At 48.3% G+C, this 22725-nt stretch overlaps 1 protein-coding gene and 1 long non-coding RNA gene across 2 annotated transcripts; both read right to left on the bottom strand.

The window, feature by feature from the left end:
* Nucleotides 1–1397: 1397 nt before the first annotated feature.
* CLIC4 (chloride intracellular channel 4) lies at nucleotides 1398–21300 on the bottom strand. The gene is made up of 6 exons (XM_052698610.1): nucleotides 21138–21300; nucleotides 12396–12505; nucleotides 7864–7989; nucleotides 7018–7124; nucleotides 6065–6246; nucleotides 1398–5530 (listed from the first exon to the last, which is right to left on the bottom strand). The coding sequence occupies exons 1-6, from the start codon at nucleotides 21207–21209 to the stop codon at nucleotides 5366–5368; spliced, it is 762 nt and encodes a 253-aa protein (XP_052554570.1). The 5' UTR covers nucleotides 21210–21300; the 3' UTR covers nucleotides 1398–5365.
* On the bottom strand, nucleotides 17234–20253 carry LOC128088264 (uncharacterized). Its single transcript, XR_008210198.1, has 2 exons — nucleotides 19707–20253; nucleotides 17234–17656 (listed from the first exon to the last, which is right to left on the bottom strand). It is a non-coding gene; the product is annotated as an uncharacterized LOC128088264 (long non-coding RNA).
* Nucleotides 21301–22725: the final 1425 nt, after the last annotated feature.

Raw genomic sequence — 22725 nt, 5'->3', positions numbered from 1 at the left:
TAACGAGTGTCCAAAAGCCCTCGGGCAACCACCTCCAACCAGTTCCCTTTCCATCCCACTCAACACAAAGGTTTGCCCGTTTTCCTTTCTCCTTCCATAGGAATCTCAGCTGCCCTCAGACAAGCTGCTTTATTCCTACACCAAGGAGGACTCTGCAGGGTTTCCTTGGCCTTTTCCAGCTGCATTTTGTTGGTTTGAAGAAATAATGAGAAAACTGTTTCTGGATTTTTCCATGCTGCAATTAATATTACTGAAGTGTTATGAAAACGGATCGGTTCCACCTCTTTGCCATAAAAGGTCACGCGAAACGTGTCACATGAAAGGTCTTAAAACAGTTTCCAGTGAAAAGCATGAAGGCCATCAGTTAATTGGAAGCAGCACGTTATAATTAGACGGAATATTTAGCACTAACATCTTCATAGCTCAACCCCATCCCCTCTCAGTGTGTGTGTGTAACATGAGGACCTTGTTCTCCCACCTCGTGCTCCGTGTGGTTCTGTGTGCATGTGAGCAAACCCAAGGCCTGCAGATCTCACTGCAAAACCCTGCTCTGATCACAACCCCTGCTGTCAGCACATCCATACGGTGCCACAGGGATGGAATCCCACCAAGGGCTTAATGGCTCCACTTCCTTCATGCGCCTTCCTTACCTGCACATGCTCTCACTCAATATGGCATTGCAGACCATGGGCTCTGGGACGTCATCTGGATTCCACAGGTTTCCTTTCAAAAGGGAAAAAAATCAGACTTGAATGAAGCTCAGACGCTCACAAGACAAGCGATGATGGGACGATGCTCCCAAGTTCCACCCCTGGCTGCTGGTCTCTGCTCCATGCACCCACCTACACCCAGACAGGGGCACCCAGTGTTGACCACAACCAGCTCAGACATACCTACAAAGCACAAGGCAGTAAGGGCTGAAACGTGGGCTAAGAGCACTGAAAGTCACAGTCTGTGATGTCTGCAGACACGAATTCAGCTCTCGAGGTGGTGACTCGGGTGCAAGAAAGTTGGAAATAATACTGAAAATCCATTACAATTGTCACGGTCATCAATTCTTTGAGTTTAACTTTGAAAATGTGGTATCCTGGAGAGCAACAAGACACTCACATTTAAATTCTTAAGAGTTTCCCCATAAGAATGTGGGAAACGGAGGGGGGACACAAACCTCCTCCAAGTTTCTGTAGGAGAATACTCAACTTGTTCTACTGCTCTGCTAAGAGCCACTGCAGCCAGCAGGAACGTGAGCAGCAGAGCGCATTCCTCCTGAAGTCACAGCAGCACTGAAAAAACAAAGATTGAGAGCTGAATCCACTCAGACCCAGGAGTTCAGGGCACCGCGTTCACGTCCCAGCTTACGCACACCACAAGTCCTCAATAACAACAGAAAGATCTGCTTGGTAGTGAAAATATAATTTTATTTTTAACAATAGCTGCCAGCAGTACACTGGGATATCTGTAAAAGATGTTCCAGAGAGTGAAGGACAGAAGCAAACTACAACAGATCGGATCAACTCTTCAAGTATTCCCCATGCCCTGTGCTGGGAGCCTCCGTAACCCATCCTGCTCTGCTCCCCCCCTCCCTCTATGAACACAGCATAAGTTAGTGGCACGGGTTCTGAGGCAGATTAAACATTTTGCACTGGGGATAAAGCTTTCTTCTGAAAAAAAAAAGAGAAAAAAATGTTAATGGGCTGCATTCAGATCGTACTCTGAGTGGCAAAGGGTGGAAAAAAACTGTTGACTGCACTTTGCCACTTTTTGTTCTCCACTGAGATAGGCATCAGCGGGTTTGGCGCAGGCATCTCCCATTTATTCATGTCTGTGCTCCTTTGATATGAAATGCTAATTTGCTACTTTAGCATAAAAACTCGATTACATCTCTCCTCTTATCATGGAACGACATGCAGCTCTCCATGGGTTCAGGCATGCCCGCCACAGGAAAAAAACCCACCAATTTGATGGGAAAATGCAAACGTAGGAGAGCTGTGGCTGCGCCTGTCCACGAGGGCCATTGACACAGACCTGCAGGAGCTGCAGGCAGGCAGGAGAGCTGCAGGGAGCACAGAACCTTCCAGAAGCTCCCATGGCTCTCGGTCAACCCACAGCTGGGGTTGCAGGGGAATCTCTGGGAGAAGGAAAGTTTTGTTAAAAGGAAAAAGAAAGAAAATCATGCGTGTACTCTCCTATGTTCTCCCACACAAAACCAGATGGGTTTTCTGTTCGGGGAACACAAGTCACCTGTTTTAATGGAAAATTCAGAGTGTTTCAGCTTGGGATTAGAGCAAGTTGCTCAGCATGCTAATACATGCAGCCAACTTGCAAACTGGAATGCCTACTTGAAAGGGTAACTGCTTCAGAAGGGGCTAGGAGCATCATTTTAAATTTAAACAGGGCTAGATTAATTGCTGTTTGATGAAATTAAAAATGCATTCAAAGATCAGATTGTAAACAAGTTGACAGAAGTCAAGAATTTACATAGTTATGAAAGGGTTTTTTTTTTTTTTTTTTTTTTAATTAATGTCGGGCTGCTGATTGGGGCCAGATGAAAGCGCTCTGCCCACACCAGACGCGAAGGCTTCGCACCACCCAGCGATGCACAGAGCTCACCTGGGGGAGAGCAGCACTGTGCCCCACCGAGCTCTGCTGAAGCCACAAGGGATTTATGGCCAGCTTCTGCCCCAGCACCACTCAGCTGTGCCTAAGGAGCCAAGAGGACACTGGGCCCTGCTATCACACATTTTGGAATGACCAACCTGGCACTTGCTTGAATTGCGTCCCCAAAAGAAAGGCTCCAATGCTCAACGCTGCGCTGTGAGGACATAAAGCATACATTCCTTACAGCAAGAGCCTCAGCTTTGTTTACAAGCGTTCAGACAGCATCATTAAAACACTTCATGCTGAATATAGCGTATTACAATGGTCTGAAGATTGCCTGGAAAGCAGGGAGAATATATTATCAGAATATATTATCATTACAAGGCAGCACGCTGCTGCTTGAGCAGGTTTGGCAGTTGTGTGCGTTGAGGTGCAGGCAGCACGCACAACAGCAGCTGCACAGAGCTGCTCCATGCTGACATGCATGCAGGTGTGCTGAGTGCAATGGCCTCAGAAAGAGCCTCAGACAGCACCAAGGGCCGACTGGGGCTTTAAAGGGGAGCTCAGAATGTAACAAACTGATGGCATCCCTTCCTATTCTGTGTTTTGAAGGGTTAACCGTACGAGCAAGGAGCGCCACAACAACCTTTTCCAACTCTACATCAACACAAATGCTGTTATGTGACAAAAGAAGTCATCCCTTTTTTCTACATCTCACACTGCAGCACAGACTGAACCCCTACAAAGGATCATTATGGCTGAGAAACTGCATTCGGGGTGAGAACGTGACATCAGAACACAACTAAGAAAGGGCAACAGTTAATTCTTCCTAACCAGGTCGCTCTGCAGGATTTTCTTTCTGTGCCTGAACACTCCTGTAATAAGTCACAGTAAGGTCTAAGAGTATCTATGGTTTTCTAGAAGGATGTGTAACAGGCCTTCTAATTGCCTTTACACTGCAGTTCTAGCTCTAGGAAGGCAGGACAAGGCACCACAAGCCACGTGTACAAATGCACATCTCTCACTCTACCTCTTCTACATCAAGCTAATGTCACGGGTAGATAAAGTAGCAAAAGCAGGATGCTTAGAAAAGTTGGGCTTACCAAAAATAATAGCGTATAAAAGTGTGAGGGCCTTTGTGTTATTGCAGAATGGCAAATATTCCAAGGACAACCGACCAGGAATAGCACTTTCCAGCTTCTGAAATCAGTTAAATACAAAAGTAGCTTTACAAAAAAAATAGGCATATAGGTCTAGTGTTCTTTGGAGTCGTTTATGGTGGTCTCTTAAAAATAACCGAGCCGTTTATTCCATGCACCAAAACCATTCATCTGAAACAAGAAAACTATTTCCCCACTTTAGAAATACTCGAAAATTGGTTCTTAAAAAAATTGCAGTGCTATTCCTCAGTGTTGCAGTAAAAAGATTCGGTATAGTAGTGCAACGATTATGATCATGCAAAGCTGCAATCCAGATGCACAGAAAGCAGTTCAGGTAAGTTTAGTGTACAGGACTGGATTCCACGCACCCTTTTTTACAGGAGTAACTAACAGATATCCTTTCAGATTAAAAACACAGAAAAGGGAACGCTATAATTTAAGGCAAGTGTTATCTTTAAAGGTCACTTCAGCTTTCTTTAGGACAAACAGAACATCAAACAGCTTACAAAAGTTCCCAGAAAGACTCCGACTCGAAGGGCTCTCAGCGTTCAGTTTTGCATCGCCCATCATTGCACTGCTACCCACACGTGCAGCAGCTGCTCGTCACTGATGTTGACACATTTTGCCTCTGACAGCAAAGATCTGTAAGTAAATATCACCAGAAAGACCTATACAAAATAAAGGCTCTGAACTACCGAAAAGAAAGCCACTTGAAATGCTTAAGGTGAACAGATGGCAAGCATCCAATTCTTTTGGTTTCGTGATGTTAAAAGGGCATCCTGACAGCTATTCACGTGCTGCAACTCAGAATTTGGGATAAGTGTGAGCTGTCAACTGCTTTGCTGTTGTTTGATCTCACCACGTTCTTGAAGACACAACTAAATGTGAACTCTGCACCGTGAGCTCCTGGCTGCAGTGCACGAGCCTGGACTCAAACTCCCTGATGTTTGAGGTCATTCAAATCCAAGCTTCACGTGTGAGTCCATTCTCAATAATTCCATGACTGTGATTTCAAATCCAAGAGAATCATAATATGTATATATATATATATATATATATAAATCTATTTTAAAAGCATTGCCAAATAGTTCTCAAATGGCTTTTCTGGAGAGTAAGTTCCCTTCTATATGAAAACAGGATAGACGAACAGGTACAGCTCGATGTGTTGCACATGTGACAACTGTGTTACAGACCTTCTGGAAGAGCAATAAATTCCAAAATACATAAATATTCCTTGTACCATACAGAAAGACAGTATCCCAGACCAATTTGTAGATGGGGACCAAATGTTTGCAAATAAAAGGAATGGGGGCAAGAGAACTCTTCATACCGAAGAACCCAATACCCCACAACAATAGTAACATAACTGCATTAATAATACGACTTGCCATGAAAAGAGGTAAGGGAAAACAAGCCTATAATTAAATCTGCAAACTTTAGGTAATTACTGTACCTGGTCTATCCAAACTTTGAATAACTGCAAGTTCATGCAAAAAAAAAAAAAAAAAAAAAAAGAAAAAACAATTGCTATCTTATATGAAAAGAGCAGTCTGTTAGAAGCTTTGTTACGGAATACGCAAGAAGTCGTCTCTTTTTGCAAGTGCTGTTTACTTAGTGAGTCTCTTGGCTACATCACTGTAAGCTATTTCAATTTCTTTGTCTCCAGGACAGGTGTTGGTGAACTCATCCCTGCTGTAAGCGTTGGTCAGGTATCTCCAAATCCCCGTCATTTCCTTGGGAATCTCAAAGTTGCGATATTTTTTGGCCACCACCTGGAACAGAAGGGTTCAGTTACCAGCTGCCACGCTCCGAGCACTTCTCCATCTCTCCTCATTCTCTCGCTCTGTTGCTCTTCCAACACATTCATGTTCTGCAGAACCCGTCCCTCTGGGATATGCCCGGACCCGACAGCACGCTGCCTCACACAGCCTTTAATTCTGTCCTCACCAAAGTAAACACTCCTGCACCCAGGCAGAAGCTTAATCTGTGGCTCCATCTGCAGTACAAAACGTACAAAGGTCACTGGAAGCAGTGAGAAGAGACCAAGCCGTGATTACACAGCTCCACCTCCTCTCCTGCACTTACTCTGCTACTTCCCTTCCAGCTTTCCAGACTTTCCCCCCCCCAGTTGTTACTCCCTGATCGAGTGCAACCCCCAGTTGAGCTCCCTGCACTGTTACTATCACTCTTTTCTGCTAATATTGCACTTAAAGGTGGGATCCTACACGTGATTGGAAGGAGTTGGACTCCAGCTTGCCCCAGACCACAGTGCTTCCCCCTCACTCAACACCCCGCAGGCCATTTACCTTCACAATGTGCAGTTTGGGCAGCAGGTTGCAGTCTGCTAGTGTCATCTCATTGCCATCCAAAAACTTGCGGGTAGAAACTGCAATATCCTCCATGCTGTTCTCATCTATCTCGTCAGGGAGAGGAGAGTTCAGGTACTCATCCAATTTCTGGAGGGTTTTCAAGAGGCCACGTTCTAAGCCTACAGAGGAAGGAGTTAAAGAAAAAACTACAGCAAGCAAATTTCAAAGCAAATTAATCTTTTGAATAGTGACACCTGATCTAAAATCCAAAACCCACATCACTGTGCTCCCCAGAACAGATGGCACAGTGAAGGACTGCTGGTCCTTGCACAAATTCTGTAACAACACCACTGCTGCTGCTGACTTGGAAGTCACTTGTGGTGACTTGGAACACTGAAACAGAACTGGAATCCCTTTAAATACCACACAGATGCATGTTATCTAAAAGTTGGTTTACACATGAGCTTGCAGCACTTTAAAATTGCTCTAAGAATGTTTATTTTTGGTTTAAAAAGTGGCTTATGTCAGTTTCTTAAGACGTTTCCTAACTGGCTTAAAGTAATTAGCATTAAGCTAAGCTATTCATTTAAACATAATCTCTTTAATGTCACATGCTCAGCTCCAAGGCAGAACTGAGCAAGAAGACGTGGAGGTTCTGCACACACAGCAGCAGAGGGCAGCAGAACCCACAGAAACAAAAAGCATTTCTCAGCAAGAGAAACACACAGCTATTTGCCACCCTGACATCTGCACACACCACAACACATCCCTTTACTGCCAGGGCAGAACATGCTGGAATGCTGGAATACTTCTGTGTCAAACTCACTGTTTCCTCCTCGCCTTCTGCAGCAGCTGTTTTTCAACTCAATGCAATGCAAAGATTGCATGGGTTGTAAATAACACTGAGAAAACAAAGCAATGTGTGCACAGTGCTGACTGCAGGGACTTACCTTCGTTAGCCTCGGGTCTGGAATTTTTGATAAATGCAGAAAATTTGGCAAAAATATCCATTCCAGCAGTGTAGGACTCAGGGTGTTTTGGAGAAAGTTTCAGGTATCTAGAAAGCAAAAATCAGGATGATGGTCACCATGTGTCAGCTTGTAGGAAATGGCATTTTGTAAGAAACAGCCCATGCTGCCATAAGGGAAGGTTTTAAACCCAACATCTCAGAGGCAAACAAAAGCACATTGCTGCTTTCTGAACCAAGCATTTGCCTCGAGCAGCATTTGAAGCGACCCAAGGCAACAAGAAAAGGCTCCTTCAGCAGAGCTGTGACACAATGGAGCAAAGAGGCAAAGAATGGAACTCCTGCCTGCTTTCTGTTTGCAGGAAATTCTTCTCAAGTTCACATTCTATAGCCCCAGAAAATCACGGGCTCCAGATCCTTTAACAGAGGAGAAAGGCCTTCACACTAAAGGCAGTGCCTGCACTTTGCCACTGGCTGTAGTTTAGGACCCACACGTTTCACACTCTTTTGCTGTATAATTTCATGAGCTCAAAAAGTGCTCAGTGTCTTCAATTTCCAAATACTGAGCACTCTTACCTCTGGGACTCGCTGTCATGTCCAATATAAATTAGGAATAAGTTAGGAAATTACTTTCCATTTGCATTTTGTAATCATCAGTTCTGTGTGATCATCCACAGTCCATCTGCTGACGAGTAAAAGAACTCCAAACTATTCCCAAAGCCTAATCTTCAATTTATGGATGCTAAAGAAGTTCCTAATTAGTGCAGGGAATCCCTCTGAGGCCATTCCATCTAATTTAAGGTGACACAATTCTCATTTGAACACTTACTTTGGTGGAGCCAAAACTTCTTCCAGGAACTCTTCAATCTTGTTCACGTCTGTTTTCACTTCACCATTGTAAGTTATAAAGGGTGGATGAGTGCCTGGAGCCAAATTTTGAAGGTCTGCTGGTTTTCTGGGATGAAATACAAAGGAATATAGAAATAAGAATGGATTAGAAAAAAGACTGGATGTTGTGTTGAGGGACATGGTTTAGTGGGAGCTATTGGTGAATGGTTGGACTGGATGAGCTTTTAGGTCTTTTCCAACCTTGGTGATTCTATGATTCTACCCCACCTTTCCATGCTGCAATCTAACAGCATTCCTGAAGGTTCCCAGCTTCTTAGCAGTTCAGAAAACACATCACTATTTTTCTTTGCAAAAGCAACCCTACATCTCGATTGATGTTTGATGCTTTCTTACCAACAACTCATTTCAAGTGCTTAAGAAAAGCCACTTCCTACCTTTTGGACGTCTTTTTTTTCTCTCTTCAAGCCAATGGTACAACGTTGGACATGCTGGGACAGGGAGATACACAGCACTACACCCCCAGCATGCTTTCTCTTTTCCAAGATCTGGACTGCAGAGTTTATATATAGCGTAATCTGCAGGCAGAGATAATCCCCCCCACTCTGCACAGAGCTCCACTGCAAACAACCAAACCTGAAAGAGCCCTGTGTAAGAATGAGCTGCGTGCACAGTTTCTGGACAAGGTGATTTTTAAATATCATGTTTAAAAACAACACACCTGAAGCTTCCTCCAGCAAAAATATGAATGATTTACACATCATACCAGCACAGGGGGATGTATGCTGGATGATACCATGACTTGACCCAAGGGAAACAGAGAACCAAGCCTCAAACGCTTGCTGGTTTTGCTGATGTCTCTTGCTGCTGGAAGGTTTGCTCCAGCTCCTGTTGTACCAACCCCAGCCAAACAAAGGCTCTCTGCTCCATAAGGAATTGGCTTCTCCCTCCTGCAGTGGGGCTGGAGAGGGAAGCAGGCTGGTAACAAACGAGGTCAGCCTGAGAAAGCAGAGCTTTTGGGGACAGCACTCAAATGCTGTTAAGCAGCACAGCAACAGGTCTGTTCTGGAAATGCAGCTTTTCTTACAAGATTAAGGTCTCCTGCCACAATTTTCCCCTCCTGCCCACTGCAAGGAGGCAGCAATGGAACACGGTGTCACGGAGCACTTAGGGCAGGGCTGAGCACTTGGCTGTATGTGTAAAAACTGAATAAGAAGAAGGATTTTCATTCTTAAGACCATTAAATCCCCTGCTTTCAGCCAGGTGGCAGAAGTCAGATGTTAATACAAGGAATTAACCATTTTCAGTCAATTTTTAAGCTTCCACAAAGCACGAATTGTCACTGCCCTCTTACTTTTAGGATTTGAGGTTTGCCATCGGTGAAAGCATTAACTTTAGCTGAACACTTCATTTAAATACATTAAATATCTCTGTAACCCACAACAATTAGAGGAAGTCATTGTGGCTCACTTCCAGTTCTGCATTTTGCCTAGATAACATTCCTCACAGGGGATGTCATGTTAAAAACCAACACAGGAGGACCACCAGATTTACAGCAACACTACGAGAAAACACTACCTAACTCCAGAAAACCATAAACTAACCCAAACCTCATTTTCCAAAGAATCAGAGTGCACATCCCAAGGGCTGGTATGTCGTGAGCCCCATGCAGCACCCCACTTGGACTGTGTGCAGCTTTCAAACAAAGCAGAGGTTAACAAAGCACAGCCCCCAGCGCTGGGTTTGACTCCCCAGTTTGGGTCTGACTCCCCAGCAGACATGCAACAAACCCTGGCTTACTGCAGTGTGAAGGATCACCCTTGAAATCTAAGGGAAAGCGTAATCTCCCTTAGCAGCCAAACGTGAATGAAGAATATTATAGTGATGTTCACTTCAGAGATGAAACTGGGCTGTTAAAAAGTGCTCTCTACCCACTCAAAGCAATGCCATGGTAGATAGCACCCGCCCCAAAGCTTGCAGTGATGTTTGAGGTAGGAGCACAGGCTTAGACACCCAGCTATCACTAGCTAACTACAGGGGCAAACTCCTTAGCATCACTGTTTGGTTACAGAACAGCCACAAGCAGGCTGTGCCTTTGCCACAAACCAGAACAGCACTCATTGTTTCAGTAATTCCTTGAAGATCAGGCAAAAGCCAGCCCCACATATGACACAATCAGAGAATTGTCTGAGTTGGAAAGGTCCCCCAAGGGTCAGCAGGTCCAACTCCCATGTGATGCACAATGATGTCCAACTCTACTGTGATTTATAACTGTGGCAGTACTGAAATGAGAGCCCAAAGAGCAACGTGAAGAGAGCATCAGCAGGAAACAAACCCAAACCCAATGCTGCCACCAGTTCCTAAGCAGCATTTCACACTGCTGAAGGTGCACTCAGCCCTGGGCAGTCTTTTATATTGACTTATCTCTTTATTTAATCTTCATCTGCCAACTAAAAATGACACAATCAAGACGTTTAAAATAGGATTTCGAAACCCAACTGAATGCAGCCCGGCCCTGAGTGCTGCTACAAGCCCAACAATGCTCTCAGGCTGATTTATGTACTGTAACTCTGATGAAATGCTGCTTCTGTGAAGGGAAAGAATAAAGGCTCTGTCTGAGCACACGGAGGGAAGAAACGCGTTATTTCTTCGACAGAGCTGCACTTCCCACTTTGTTTGCCCATGTGCCCATGTTGTGTCCTCACAGGAGGACTGAGGGCTGCAAAATGTTCTCTGTGAGTGCAGTGTGATGCTCAGTGCAAGTATGGAGGGGAAAAGTACATGTCACCAAGTCAATGAACCCAGACTCATTTTTTCCAGCATCCCAAGTTGTTGACTTGTGAGCTGTTACATCCAGCCCTGACCTTTGGAGCTGCACACAGCTGCTTTTACCCTTGAGCAGAAGTCACACTGAGGCTGAAGCATGCTCTGCAAGGGAACGCTGCCTTCTGGCTAGCCAAATAAATTCAGATGCAAAAAGCACACTGCTATCCACTTCTCAAGTTTGCTTTCCTATAACAGGATAAAAAAAACCCAACACAGTAATTAGCTTGAACAATAGATTTGTGAAATCAGTTTATATGACAACATTGGAAGTGCTAAATCAGAGCCTATCCAGCACTTATCACATTCTGGTAATGCTAAAAGGGGACAATCCACCATAAAACTGGAGCAGTTGGCATTCTGCAATGCACTGCAATGGGGTACGAAACCATCCAGAACAGTTCTGTTTGTCTCTCCCTCTTCCAAAGCTTTATTAAAGTTCACATCACCCTCTATTCAAACCTGAACCAGCCTCAGTGCTCCATCCTTCACCAGAAGATGTTCAGTGTGCAACATACAGAGCTCATCTGACCTATTCCTGCACTCATTCTCCACTCAAATGGTGCTTTCCCCATCCAACCATTATTACATCTGCAGTAATACCCCACGTTGGCCAGAGAGCATCTTAAAGCTGCAAACAATGGACAAAAGCTGCTCTTTTTTATCCTCTGTTGGAGTGGTCTGCCTCAGCCTTATGGCAGAGAATTAGGTAATACTGGTAACTGAAAACCAGCATTGTCAGAGTCCAAACGGAGGGGGAGAGTGGAGGATGCTTTATTTCTTGAAGTGAAAGCAAACCAAGTCAGTCCCTTCAAAACCAGATTAAAAGAAGAGAGCAACAGAAGAAGAGAGAGAAAAGAAGAGAGTCCAACAGGATTCACACATTTTACACCCAGTTCTTCAGAGAATGCTGCATTCCTATTGGCTTTATTTCCAAGAATAAGCTTTGTGTGCACAAGTAGTTTCTTCTCTCCAGAGAGTTCAGACCCTGACGTCACACTGGTGCTGTGCTGTTCCCACCAGAGAGGAGCAGATCTCTGCTGAATGGGGCATTACTACTTCTAATAAAATACACCCAACCTCAGTAAACTGAGATTCCTCCATTTCCATCTCTCCCCTCTCACCCATTCAGGTATTCCTCCCATGGATACAGGAGTTACAGCTCAGGTGACATGCAGCACTGTGCCATTCCTATATTCCCATTGCACGATAACCAACCTCACCTTAATATCCTTAAAAAGAAGGGTGGCTGCATGTTATTATTTGTGACAGTTATCCAGCATCCATTGGCTACTGGATCAAAGTTGCAACCTGCAATGCTCTGCTTGCAGAGACCTCACATTACTGATCAGCTTTGCAGAAGAAGAACAGAGGAAGTTTTTCAGCCAGAGGTGGTGAGGCACTGGCACAGGTTGCCCAAGGAGGCTGTGGATCCCCATCCCTGGAGGCATTCAAGGCCAGGCTGGATGTGGCTCTGGGCAGCCTGGGCTGCTGGTTGGTGACCTGCACACAGCAGGGGGTTGAAAGCATTCTATGGCTATGATGTAATTGCAGACACTAACATTTACACCATGGTTGTTGCTTAGTTTTTCTAAGGATTTTATAATGTTTCAGCAAATAAGCCATGCAAGACTCCGAAGCCCCATGCAAACACTGTACTCTTGCTCCTGAGATGCACCAAGCATTCCTTACCTCTTCAGGTCAACTGTTGTGACACTGAACACCACTCCCTTCAGCCAAAGGATCATGAAGAGCCTCTGTGAGAAAGGGCAGTTTCCTATGCTTTCCCCATCGCTGCCAGCCTGTAGGAGAGAGCACAGATCACAGCTGTTAGAAGGCACCACAGTGCCACATACACAGGTACTCAAAGCTCTTCATGTAGAGGCAGACTCAGCAGCAAATCATGGACATTGCTGCCTGCACATCATTCGCTCTGCCACAGAGCAGAGCACACAGCAGGAATGCTCCCAGAGCACTGAACAGACCACTCAAAGGTATCCCTATGCAACACACGAAGACAAGCACCCTCAGAGCACATAACACACTTCACATATTGGGGCTCTGTTATTTTATTTGTGTGTTTTCCTCTTGGATCTTCCCACCACGTTGTTTTGGTAGCAGATATACCTATGACTGCAGTGCAATTCACCCCGAGCAGCCACACATTCAACAGCAGTTTCCCAACATCGTTTGTTGGATTGATTCCTTCGTCTTCCCCCAGGCACAGTAATTAATTACAGCCATCTTCCAGTCCATTGCTCATCTCACTGCATGGCACTGCAGCGAGCCAACTGCAAGCAGCAGCTCCAAACCTTGGCTGTACCAACGGCTGTTACAAGGAAGAACAGAGCTGTGCCCTCTGGAACTTTGCTGCTCATATTCCAAAGACATTTTTTAATAGGAAACTTATCAACAAATGCTGCCACAAGAAAGGTTATTGTATAACAGCAGTGAGCAACCCCAGGGCAGCCAGCCATGGCACACATCCCATCGCTGCCCTGACAGTGCAGTGTGTAGAGCTGAGCTGGAAAATCTGAGTTTTCAGTGGGATGGAAGCAGACAGTGGAAACCTTGAGTCCTGTTGTAAAGTCTGAGCCCTGGTTCAGGAGTTGAGGCTGCTGTATATAAAAAAAAAAGAAACTACAGGATTTTGTGGATTATTATCAGAACGCTTCCAAGAATGATTTCAATCAACCTGGGCTTTAGACATGTGCTGATTCCTCCTCTGCTGCTGTCATGGGACTGTGCTGTAGGACACACTGACTGCCCTCCTCTGACACAGTGCACCAAACGATGTGAAATGCAGGGCAGGTGACTGGAAGGGCTGAAAGCCTGGGCACTGACTGGTGGAGATCCATTTAAACAGGAGCAGAGTAAGGTTTGGGCACTCACCAAAGGAATTGCTTTTTCTCCAGCTCTCTGCCAGTTCCCAGCCACTGAGAGGGGCCCCAGTGGGGAGAGCACAGACTGTGCAAGTGTCAGAGTGAGCAGCAGCGCTTCCAAAGGGCAGGGAAAGAAGAAAGCTTTTCATCCAAAGTGTCTCAAAAAGATCCTTTACCTTTAAAAAACTCCAATGCCTTTCAGCAGGGAAGTTGCCACCAGAACAGGAGGATTCAAACCAATTTCTGCCGCCCTCAATTCGTGCTTTGTTGTGGGCGATGTACAGCTGTTTTTCTTCAAACCTTTGCCACTTCCACTAATGAACATTTGAAGAAGGAAAGTTGCTGGGTTTTGTGCTTGCTTTTTGCTTTGCATACATCACCAACTGGTGAGAGAGAGCAGCCAGCCTGGGCACTCAGCTCAACGCACAGCTTTCTGCTGTGCATACAACCACTAAGGATGGGAGCTGCTGCACAACGAGTGCATTCCTGCTTCCACCATCTATATACCTATCTCTATGTATATATATTACCTCCCAGACTAATTTGCACTGTGAAGCAGAAATGACTCTATGATACAGAACCTATCTCAGCCTTCAATTGTGAGCAAGCACGACGCCAGGCTCAGCCCACAGTTCCACCCTTAAGGACACAGAGCTCTGCTCAGTCATCTTTAATTCAGCACTTCTGACACCGAAGCCAGGCAGCAGAGCTAGCTAATACAACACATGCTGCCGAGGTCTCATCTCACCTGCACCCATGTCTTCTTTATCACCACAGGATTGTATTATTTCCAGGGGAAGATGGAAGGATCACAGCTGAAATAAAGCACTCTCCAATGCAAGGAGCGCTGCGGTTCGTTGTGCTACAAACAAAGTCTTGGGCCATCTGGAACCCAAAGCAAAATTGCTTTGGGAACAAAAAGCAGTTGGGACTTTATGGCACAGCCCATTTTCCTAAGCCAATCCCAAGGCAATTCCAATGAGGACCAAAAAAAGTCAAACACATTTATGCCATAATACAACAACTTGTACTGAAACTTGTCTTCTCTCCCATCGTGAGCATAATATTCAAAACGACCAAGCAATTTGACAGCATCTACTTCTGTTTGAGCATCATGGGCTGCTTAGATTGCTTGAATCAGGAAAAAAAAAAAAAGAAAGGATTACAGCCCACCAACCAACAGCAACTTTAACAAAACAGAATGCATTTCCAAAGCTGCAACTGAACAGCTTAACGAAGCACAGACTTTTCTATCTGCATTCAAAGGGTTGTCCCACTTCTGCTCCAAAAAGTCCCAAGTTATTCTGAGCACATACTGGAAAAGGAATGCGGTCAGAACGCCAAGAAACTTCTGGCTTCAATGCTCTTGAGGCAAGGGATTCTGCTTTGTAAGTGCTTGCCCAAGAGGCCCGTTCCTATCTTCCTGCATTGGATGCAGCAGGAGCTGCTGCTCAGACCTCCATGCTGTGTCACTGGGAGCAGCACTGTGCTGCCAAGGCACTGCATTGCTGCTTGGGACACGCATGGACTTCTTCTGCAGGGCGACGGGCTGCTCCATGTCTCTGCAAGAGCCGCTCAAGAGCCATTTTCTCCACTGCAATAGATGGAAGTTCAAGCAAACAGACTTAAAAAATATTTAATAATAAAAGATCAGGTCTTGAATTCAGCAATCCGTATCTCAGGTTAACTAAGAAAATACTCTGCTGGGAAGATGACATGAGAAAAGCAGCACGATGCGTGCCCATGGCCCCAAAGAGCAGATAACAATCGCTCCTGCATGCTTCACGAGCAGTGAGCTCATCCGAAAAATAAGCAAATAATCCCATACGGAGCAGTGTTTTAAAAGGAAACTGTTTGTGGGGGAATAACAAAGTGATCCAAGCGAAAAACACACAGCAGCTCAAAGCCCAGGGGTGGAAATGCAGAGAGGAGCGGTCCAGCGTTCCCCACATAGCACAGAGAACAGCCCAGCAGTATCAGCCTCAATCCTTCCAGCTCAGCTCCGGCCTTTATCTCACCAAGCTGGATAAACAGAATTCCGTGCTGCTTGCAGGGCAAGGCTTGCAGATAAGATGTGCAGGAGGAGGGGTGGGCAGGCAGCACCTGGGGCAGAGCAGTGGGACAGCACAAGGGATCCCCATACGAGCTGCACCGAGGAGCACAACCCCTCTCTTCAACCTTTCCATGGGAACCTAAAGCTCGGTAGCACTCCACCAGGTTAGCTGTGCTCGTACCTGGAACCATCTGCCAATACAAAAGACTGCGATGATTAATTTGTGGTTTCCATACGATGATCGTCACCCACCCCACCCAGGGGAAGAGCAACCCAAGGCTCTTGGTGAGCTGCGTCATCGGCACTTGGTTTCTCACCAATTCCCACGTCAGCCAACATCCACGTCAACCCCCCGAGCATTTAGGAATGAATGAATGAGCCGACGGAGCTCCCTGCGAGGCCCACAGCTCTGACAGCACACCACGAACCGAAACGTCTCTCAGCCCATCCAAACAGCTCCTCAATCACCGCTGTGTCACACAGCCGACGCGCAGAGCAGCGACCATTTTAGGACGAGGCTGCATTCAGCCTTGTGATGCCACTATCCTAATTATTAGCAGTTTTGTCTTGGGCGGCTTTGTGCAGCTCTTACCGCTACCTGATTTTTAGCACAGAGCTTTTTTGGGGGGAAAAAAAAGCTGTGGGATTTTCAGGATGTATGAAAGTAACTTCGCGATTCAGTAGAAATTCATTAAGTGCTTCATGATCTTGGGAGAAAAGACATTATGCCATGGTCACCCTTTGTGAGAATCAATTCAAAACGTGCATTAAATACTGTCCATCGCTTTCTTCAGTGGAGAAATCAGCTTGATGGCATGAATGCAACAACGTGGGGTTATTCGACACAGCCCACACGTGAGCTTCTCCTCATCTGACGTAGGAAAAATAAGCAAGCTCACCTTTTCCACCCCTTTTCAATATGTTTAACAAAGTGACTCAGCTGTAACAAACCCAGATAAGGACAAACGTGTCCAAATCCACTGAAATTTGCTATGACACATCCCTGCAATATTGAGTAGGAAACTGCCAATTAGGCTGTTGAGTCTTCAGCACTACAGGTTTCTCTATAGAAAATCCATCACCAGGGAGTTCCGACGTGTGAAAGCAGCAACACAGCTGAAAACCAACTGCCAGAAAACCAAACCAGAGAGAAAACATCCATAGCCATGGAAGAGAACTGCCTAGCAATGAAAACATTGCTCAAATTCTCAAAACTCACTGAAGCAGAGCTGCAGTTCTGAACGGTACCCCCTGCTAACAGGGCACTCCAATGCTCCAGCAAGGAGAAAACATCGTCTTGGGCTGAAACAGGAGTCGGAATCTGGATTCTGGAGCTGCTAAAGCATGAAGGTTTGCAGGGAGGCTTGCTTGCTGTTGCTTCTGCTCCCAGCGCCATCCATGAGTGCACATCTCTCAGCACCAGGATCCCAGATCCCCATTTGCAGAGCAAAGCTTCCTCCTCCAGGTTGCTGCCTCACCTCATTAGGATCCAGCACAGCGTGTCACACCGGGGCAGCTAAAACACCGTTCGAAGGATTACAGCAACCCACTTGTGCTTTCTTTCACTTTATTTTTAGACAAAACCACGCAAAAAAAAAAAATATATCTATTTCCTTCATTTAAAAATAGCAGCCCTCCAAAGCACAGACCAAAGTCTAGCCAAAATAGTCATTCTTGAACGGAGCCAAAAAGCTCTGAAGGCGATCCAGTAGCGCTGACTGATCTCATTAGCTCTTCCCATGAAAACACACAGATATGACTTCACCCCTGGATTACACTCCTATATTTAGTTTATACCTAATATGGACATTCAGGGCACAGAACGCAGTCATTTCCTCTCCTCACACAGAGCTCCTTGCCCTTTGTCTGGCCAACAATACGAGGAATCAGGCTGAACTCCTGGAGAACTCGCACACAAAGAAGGCTGTAATTAATAGCAGCTTAGCTTATGCTTTTAACTTCTGCATAAACAAACACTGCATTCTCAGCTCTAAAAATCAGACTGGGTTGGACCTGAGCTGGAAAAAAAAAAAAAGAAATCAAAACAAGCTTCAAGAAATTAAGCATTATCTTCTAGAGGAAAAGAACAACATTCCGAGTAAAGAATTTTTACAGCCCTTGACGTCAAGGTCCTGTTCAAGCTCCTATGGAGACAAAGTGGTTCTGTTTGGGGGTGTTTTAACTGTTAAGTGTTGGTGCGGAAGAGTGCAGGCCTGGTGTTGCTGCACTGCACAGAATGGTTCGTGTGAGAGAGACCAAATGCATGCATTGGAGAGAATGGAGCCCCCGGATCTCTTCTCTTTTTATGACATGCACTGCAGTTTGTGCTTGCAACCCCTGGGTGCGAAGTCCACCAGAGCCCTGCTTGCTGTTCAGCTGAAAGTCCAATGAACTCCCTGGCTGGGCTCCCAGAGACAACGCAGCCCTCAGAATCCACGAGCTGGTGGTGAAGGAGCTGCAGAGCCACGGCTCTGTGCCCAGCCACAGCCCCTCCGCCACACCAGGCTGCGCCCAGTGCAGACAGGAGGGGTTACCACACCTCCACGCAGCCGTTCCTCACCTCTTTACCTCCATCTTCACCTCCCAACAGGCCAGCTCTTTTAAGAGGATTCTCATGCTCAGTTATTTCCACTCAGTCACAAGCAGCCCCTCTCCCCTCGAGCCCACAGGCATGGAGCTGCATCCCTCACCATGGCACCGGAGCTTCCAGCCCGGCGCAGGGCATACCCCAATGGCCACGCAGCAGGGATGCACGCACACAGCAAAGCACTCACTGGACAGGCTGAGATGTTCTCAGATGCTGAAGTTGTTGCATTAAAACCTCCAAAAGGTGATCTTGTGCATAGGGAAGAGCCTCACCTAACAGGATTATCAAGCAACAGGTCTGCCCCTGACAGGAGCACTGCTGGGAAGCGATGCTGTGCCTCCAGCTTTGCTGCTTCTTCCTATTGATGAGCTGTAATTCAGACAAAGCACACGTTGGTGTGCATCCCCCCCTGCCACGAGCTCAGTGTGAACAGGACTACATCCCACAACACAAAGATCTCACCTGCCAAATGCCCGTGTGGTTCACAACTGCTGGCAGTTTGTGAAGGATATTTATTAAATGTGAATTCACAGCTGTTTTCTACAGAGCAAACTATCTGGTTTTCAAAGCAGGTGCCCAATTTCTCAACAACAGCCCATAGAAAGCTGCCAGATACCCAAGGTCTAATTAATTGACGAGTACGCACACGCTGCATGGGTGAAGATGGGGTATTCCTTAGCCATCACCTCCATCTACTACATCCCAGTGCCTCCTGCCAGCAGACAGACGACCACAGACTTCCTGTTGGTTGGGTTTTCCTTCTCACACACCTGCTGTCACCTTGCTATTACCAGCACCGATCCCTCCCTCCCCTCTGGGATGCCGAAGGCCGCGCTGCGGGCAGCTCCCATCCCCACCTCCTTTGTATACAGGCTCCGTCCTGTGGTTTCCACAGATGAGTTGTCCTGTTTGACCAAAGCAATTGGGCACGCTTGTTATTTACAGTGAAAATCCACCTTTGATTTCCTAAATTGCAATTGGAAGCGAGCTGTGTGCGTTATATTCAGATCATAACGCCTGAGTTTGTGGCAATGTGGTCTTCGCTGCTCTGCAATGCCACCAGGGCATATCATCAAGCCTCCCATTAATAATACATGCACACATACGAGGAAACAAAATGAAATCCGACACATCACTGGGTTCCCCTACCAGCTCTCAGAGGAAAGACTTGAAAAATATCTGCACTTAGTTTTAAAGGGGCCGCAGGCAGCCCCATGGAACAGCTCCTCGTGAGCCCAAGGAACACTTTATTACCTCCATCCCAACACCATAACAGAAAGTGTTTTCTTACCTCAGTCCCCTTCTTATGCACGCCCTCCATCACAGCCTATGAAAACACCACTTACAACAGACAGCCCAAAGCAGCCCCATACACCCACGACTGAAGGCTCACGGTGTGCCCACCCCACAGGGTTAACAACATGCAACCCCCACACCTTGGGCACGAAGCCAGGCTCCCCCTGCTTCACAATTCTGCTCACCCAGCTTTAACCATCGCCTGCTGCCATCTCCTCTGCTCAGGTCACGCAGTTGCTGCCCTTCTTCAGCTGCAGACATTTGGCACAGATTTCTTCCCTTGGTCACAAAGTCCTTCTGCTGCCCCATTGGAACAGCTGCTGGCTGACAGTGCTGGGGCAGAACCGAGAGCCCACATGCTGTGCAATGCAGAGAACTTCAAACAAACCCTTTCTAACTCTCGCTCAGTAACTGCAGGCTCTGCCAGACTGCTCCTGGAACCAGCAGAAAGCTGTGAAACAAACACAGACGCTGTGCTTCCCATTGACAGAAAGGGATTAAACCAAAATCTAGCGCTCCTCAAGGAAGACACTGTGAGCGCCTTTCATTACGCCGCTTGCATTTGCATGGAGAGATGAGCTTGGCAAGACGGACAGCAAACAAAAACCACTGCTGCCATAAGGCTGAACAGCATCAGTGCGGCGTGGGACAGCAGCAACGCCCAGCAACAACTGCCGGGGCGGCTTTGGGGTGGAGGTGTTCTTCCTCTGCAGGATTTTCCAGGGAAACAACCCTTACCTGAAGAGCACGAAGGCCAACAAATCCAAATGCTTCCTAACCTGAACCTTGTCCCGAAGGCAGGCAGCTCACAGCGCTGCAGAAAGGCTTCCTCCAGGGAGATGGCATGGGCCGGTCCTGCTGAGCGCAGCCCTCATACACCCTTGCTGGTAAAGTTTCAGCCAAAGGTGACAGAAACGTTCCCTGCTTTTTCCTTTTCATAGACACCAACATCTCTGCTGGTCCAACACCGAGCAGAATCCAGGCTTTTTTGCTTAAAAACTGATTTTGCTTTCTTTCCCACACGGAACACCCCACAGCAAACTCACAGCCCGAGAAGGGCAACACCCGACCCGCTGAGGATCCCATCCACCCAGCAGAGCTCCCATTCAGCGGCTCCTCGCTGCAGGTCCCGGCGGTGACACCGAACGCTTCCCGACAACCGGAGGCGCCGCATCGCCGCGTCACGGCACCGTTCGGAAAGTTCAACGCGAGCACCGAGGCGCTTTGTTTCTGGGGCGGCTCTATTCAAAGCAGCCCGGAGCAGAAAGAACGCGGGCACCGTTCATCTCCCGGAACGGAGACGGAACGGAACAGCGGAGTGGCACCGCCGCGCCCCGCAGGACGGGAAGCGCCGCGTTACTTCGGGCTCCGACGGCCGACGGGGCCGATAGGAGCGACGGGGCCGCCCGCCTCGCCCCGCCCATCCCGGCCCTTTGTGCGCGGCCGCCCCGCGCGGCGCCACGGGCGTCACCCGCCGCCGCCCCGCGCTCCCGCGGCGCTGCCGGCGCGCAGCCCAGGACGGGGAACGGCGGCTGGGGGCGGGAGGAGCGCGGCGGGGAGAGCGAGCGAACGGGCGGCCAACGGCCGGAGCGCCCCGAGCCGCGCCCGGACCGTACCTTAACGAAGAGCTCGATGACGGGCTCCTTATCGCCCTCCTTCAGCCCATTGACCGGCACGGACAGCGCCATGCTGCAACCGTCGCCGCCTCTCGCCTCGCCCGCTGCCGCCGCCGGGACGGGACCGCCGCCGTTCGCCTCGCCCGCGCCGCGCGACTGCTGCCCGCCCCGCCCCGCGCTACAACGCACAGCGCCCCGGGGCCGGGAATGGGGGCGGAGCCAGAACAGGGGGCGTGACCTGATTGGAGGCGGTCACAGAAAAGAGGCGGAGACAACGGTGTGGGAGCGCGGTCGAACTCGGGGGCGGTTAGCGCTGAAGCGGGCGGGGCTAACGGCGAAGTGGGCGGGGACAAGGCGAAAGTAGGCGTGGCTAACGCGAATGTAGGCGGGGCCGCTGTGTTACGGGCGGGGCTGGTCGACGATGTGGGCGGGGCTAAAGGGTCTGGGCGGGGGCAGCGCTCGGGGCGCCTCGGTGGGCGCGGGCGGCTGAGATCATCGCTGGGTTTGGCTGTGTGCGGGCCGGGCGGGGGGAGAGCGAGGGGCGGGGAGGCGAGCTTCAGCCTAGTTTGTGCCGAGCTATTCAGGCCAAGGGCTGAGGAGCCGGGCAGAAAATGCGCAGGAGATTTGGGAGGAGCGGCGGAATGAAATTAAACCGTGCGCCCTTTTCCAGTGTTTTCCTCAAAATAGCGCACATTCCGGCTCCTCGCAGCCCTTCTCCGCCGACGGAAGGTTTTCCTGTTTGTTTTACAGAGTCCAAGGAACCGCTGTGACTCACGGGGTGGGACACGGGGTGGAGGTGTCATCGTAACCAAACAGCGCCCGGCCCTGCCCGGGAACCTCCGCCTGCAATTAATGGCAGAACTGTGCCACAAAGGCCGCCTTCAGAGCAGGGCTGGGGGGGGGGAAGCATCGAGCCGCAGCACAGAGCAGAGAGGTGGGAGCCGTGCCCCCAGTGCCGCCCAAAGGGGCCTTGAGAGTCCCAGAACCACCAGCTCCGCTCCGCCCCTCCTCTGCTAACAGCCCCAAACTCACTCTTGGGCTTTGTGACACCGGGGGGAGGGGGGGTTGCGGCAGCCGTCCTTGAAGCAGCGAATCCTTGGGAGTGCAGTGCGAAGCAGCAACCCCTTTGCCCCCCTGTCCCCCCCCCCAAATCCCCGCCAGGGGCCGCGCATCGTTGGTGCTGACGGTTTGCAGCAGCACGACGAGCTGCCCGCTCTGCCGCCGGATTCCTTCTCCAACAAAAGAGTCCACGTGCTGTTACCCGGCAGAGCAGCCCATTGCTGCGATCCAACTGCACGGCCCTGTCTGCTGCTTAACGTCTTTTCGGTTATTTGACTTTCAGATGACAATTTCCTGCTCTCCAGCGGCCTCCTCCCGAGCCCCTCCTCCTCCCCATTCAAACAAACCTCCGTCTCACAGCGGTTCTGAACGCTCCCAATTGTTTCCCGGTTCTCTAATTGCCGCTCACTTTCTGGCAGATTTCTGCAGTCGTACCCGCGATTCATTTATCCGACCTTTACAAAATAAACAACCGGGCACTCAGCGGCTTCTCCCACCTCTTCCAGCTGAGAGAAACGAGTCAGAAAAA

The sequence above is a fragment of the Tympanuchus pallidicinctus genome, unplaced genomic scaffold, assembly GCF_026119805.1.
Source record: "Tympanuchus pallidicinctus isolate F22 unplaced genomic scaffold, pur_lepc_1.0 scaffold33, whole genome shotgun sequence".
NCBI classification, from domain to species: domain Eukaryota; kingdom Metazoa; phylum Chordata; class Aves; order Galliformes; family Phasianidae; genus Tympanuchus; species Tympanuchus pallidicinctus.
Note: the sequence above shows the minus strand (reverse complement) of the source record. Positions and strands in the feature narration are given on the sequence as shown.

What these genes read in the sequence shown, in the direction of transcription:
- CLIC4 (XM_052698610.1), bottom strand. Translation starts at nt 21,209, where the DNA reads ATGGCGCTGTCCGTGCCGGTCAATGGGCTGAAGGAGGGCGATAAGGAG. An exon ending in GAAGTTTTGGCTCCACCAAA is followed by an intron (nt 7,125 to 7,863) that starts GTAAGTGTTCAA and finishes TTTGCTTTCTAG; the next exon opens with ATACCTGAAACTTTCTCCAA. An exon ending in CCAAACTGCACATTGTGAAG is followed by an intron (nt 5,531 to 6,064) that starts GTAAATGGCCTG and finishes CTTCTGTTCCAG; the next exon opens with GTGGTGGCCAAAAAATATCG.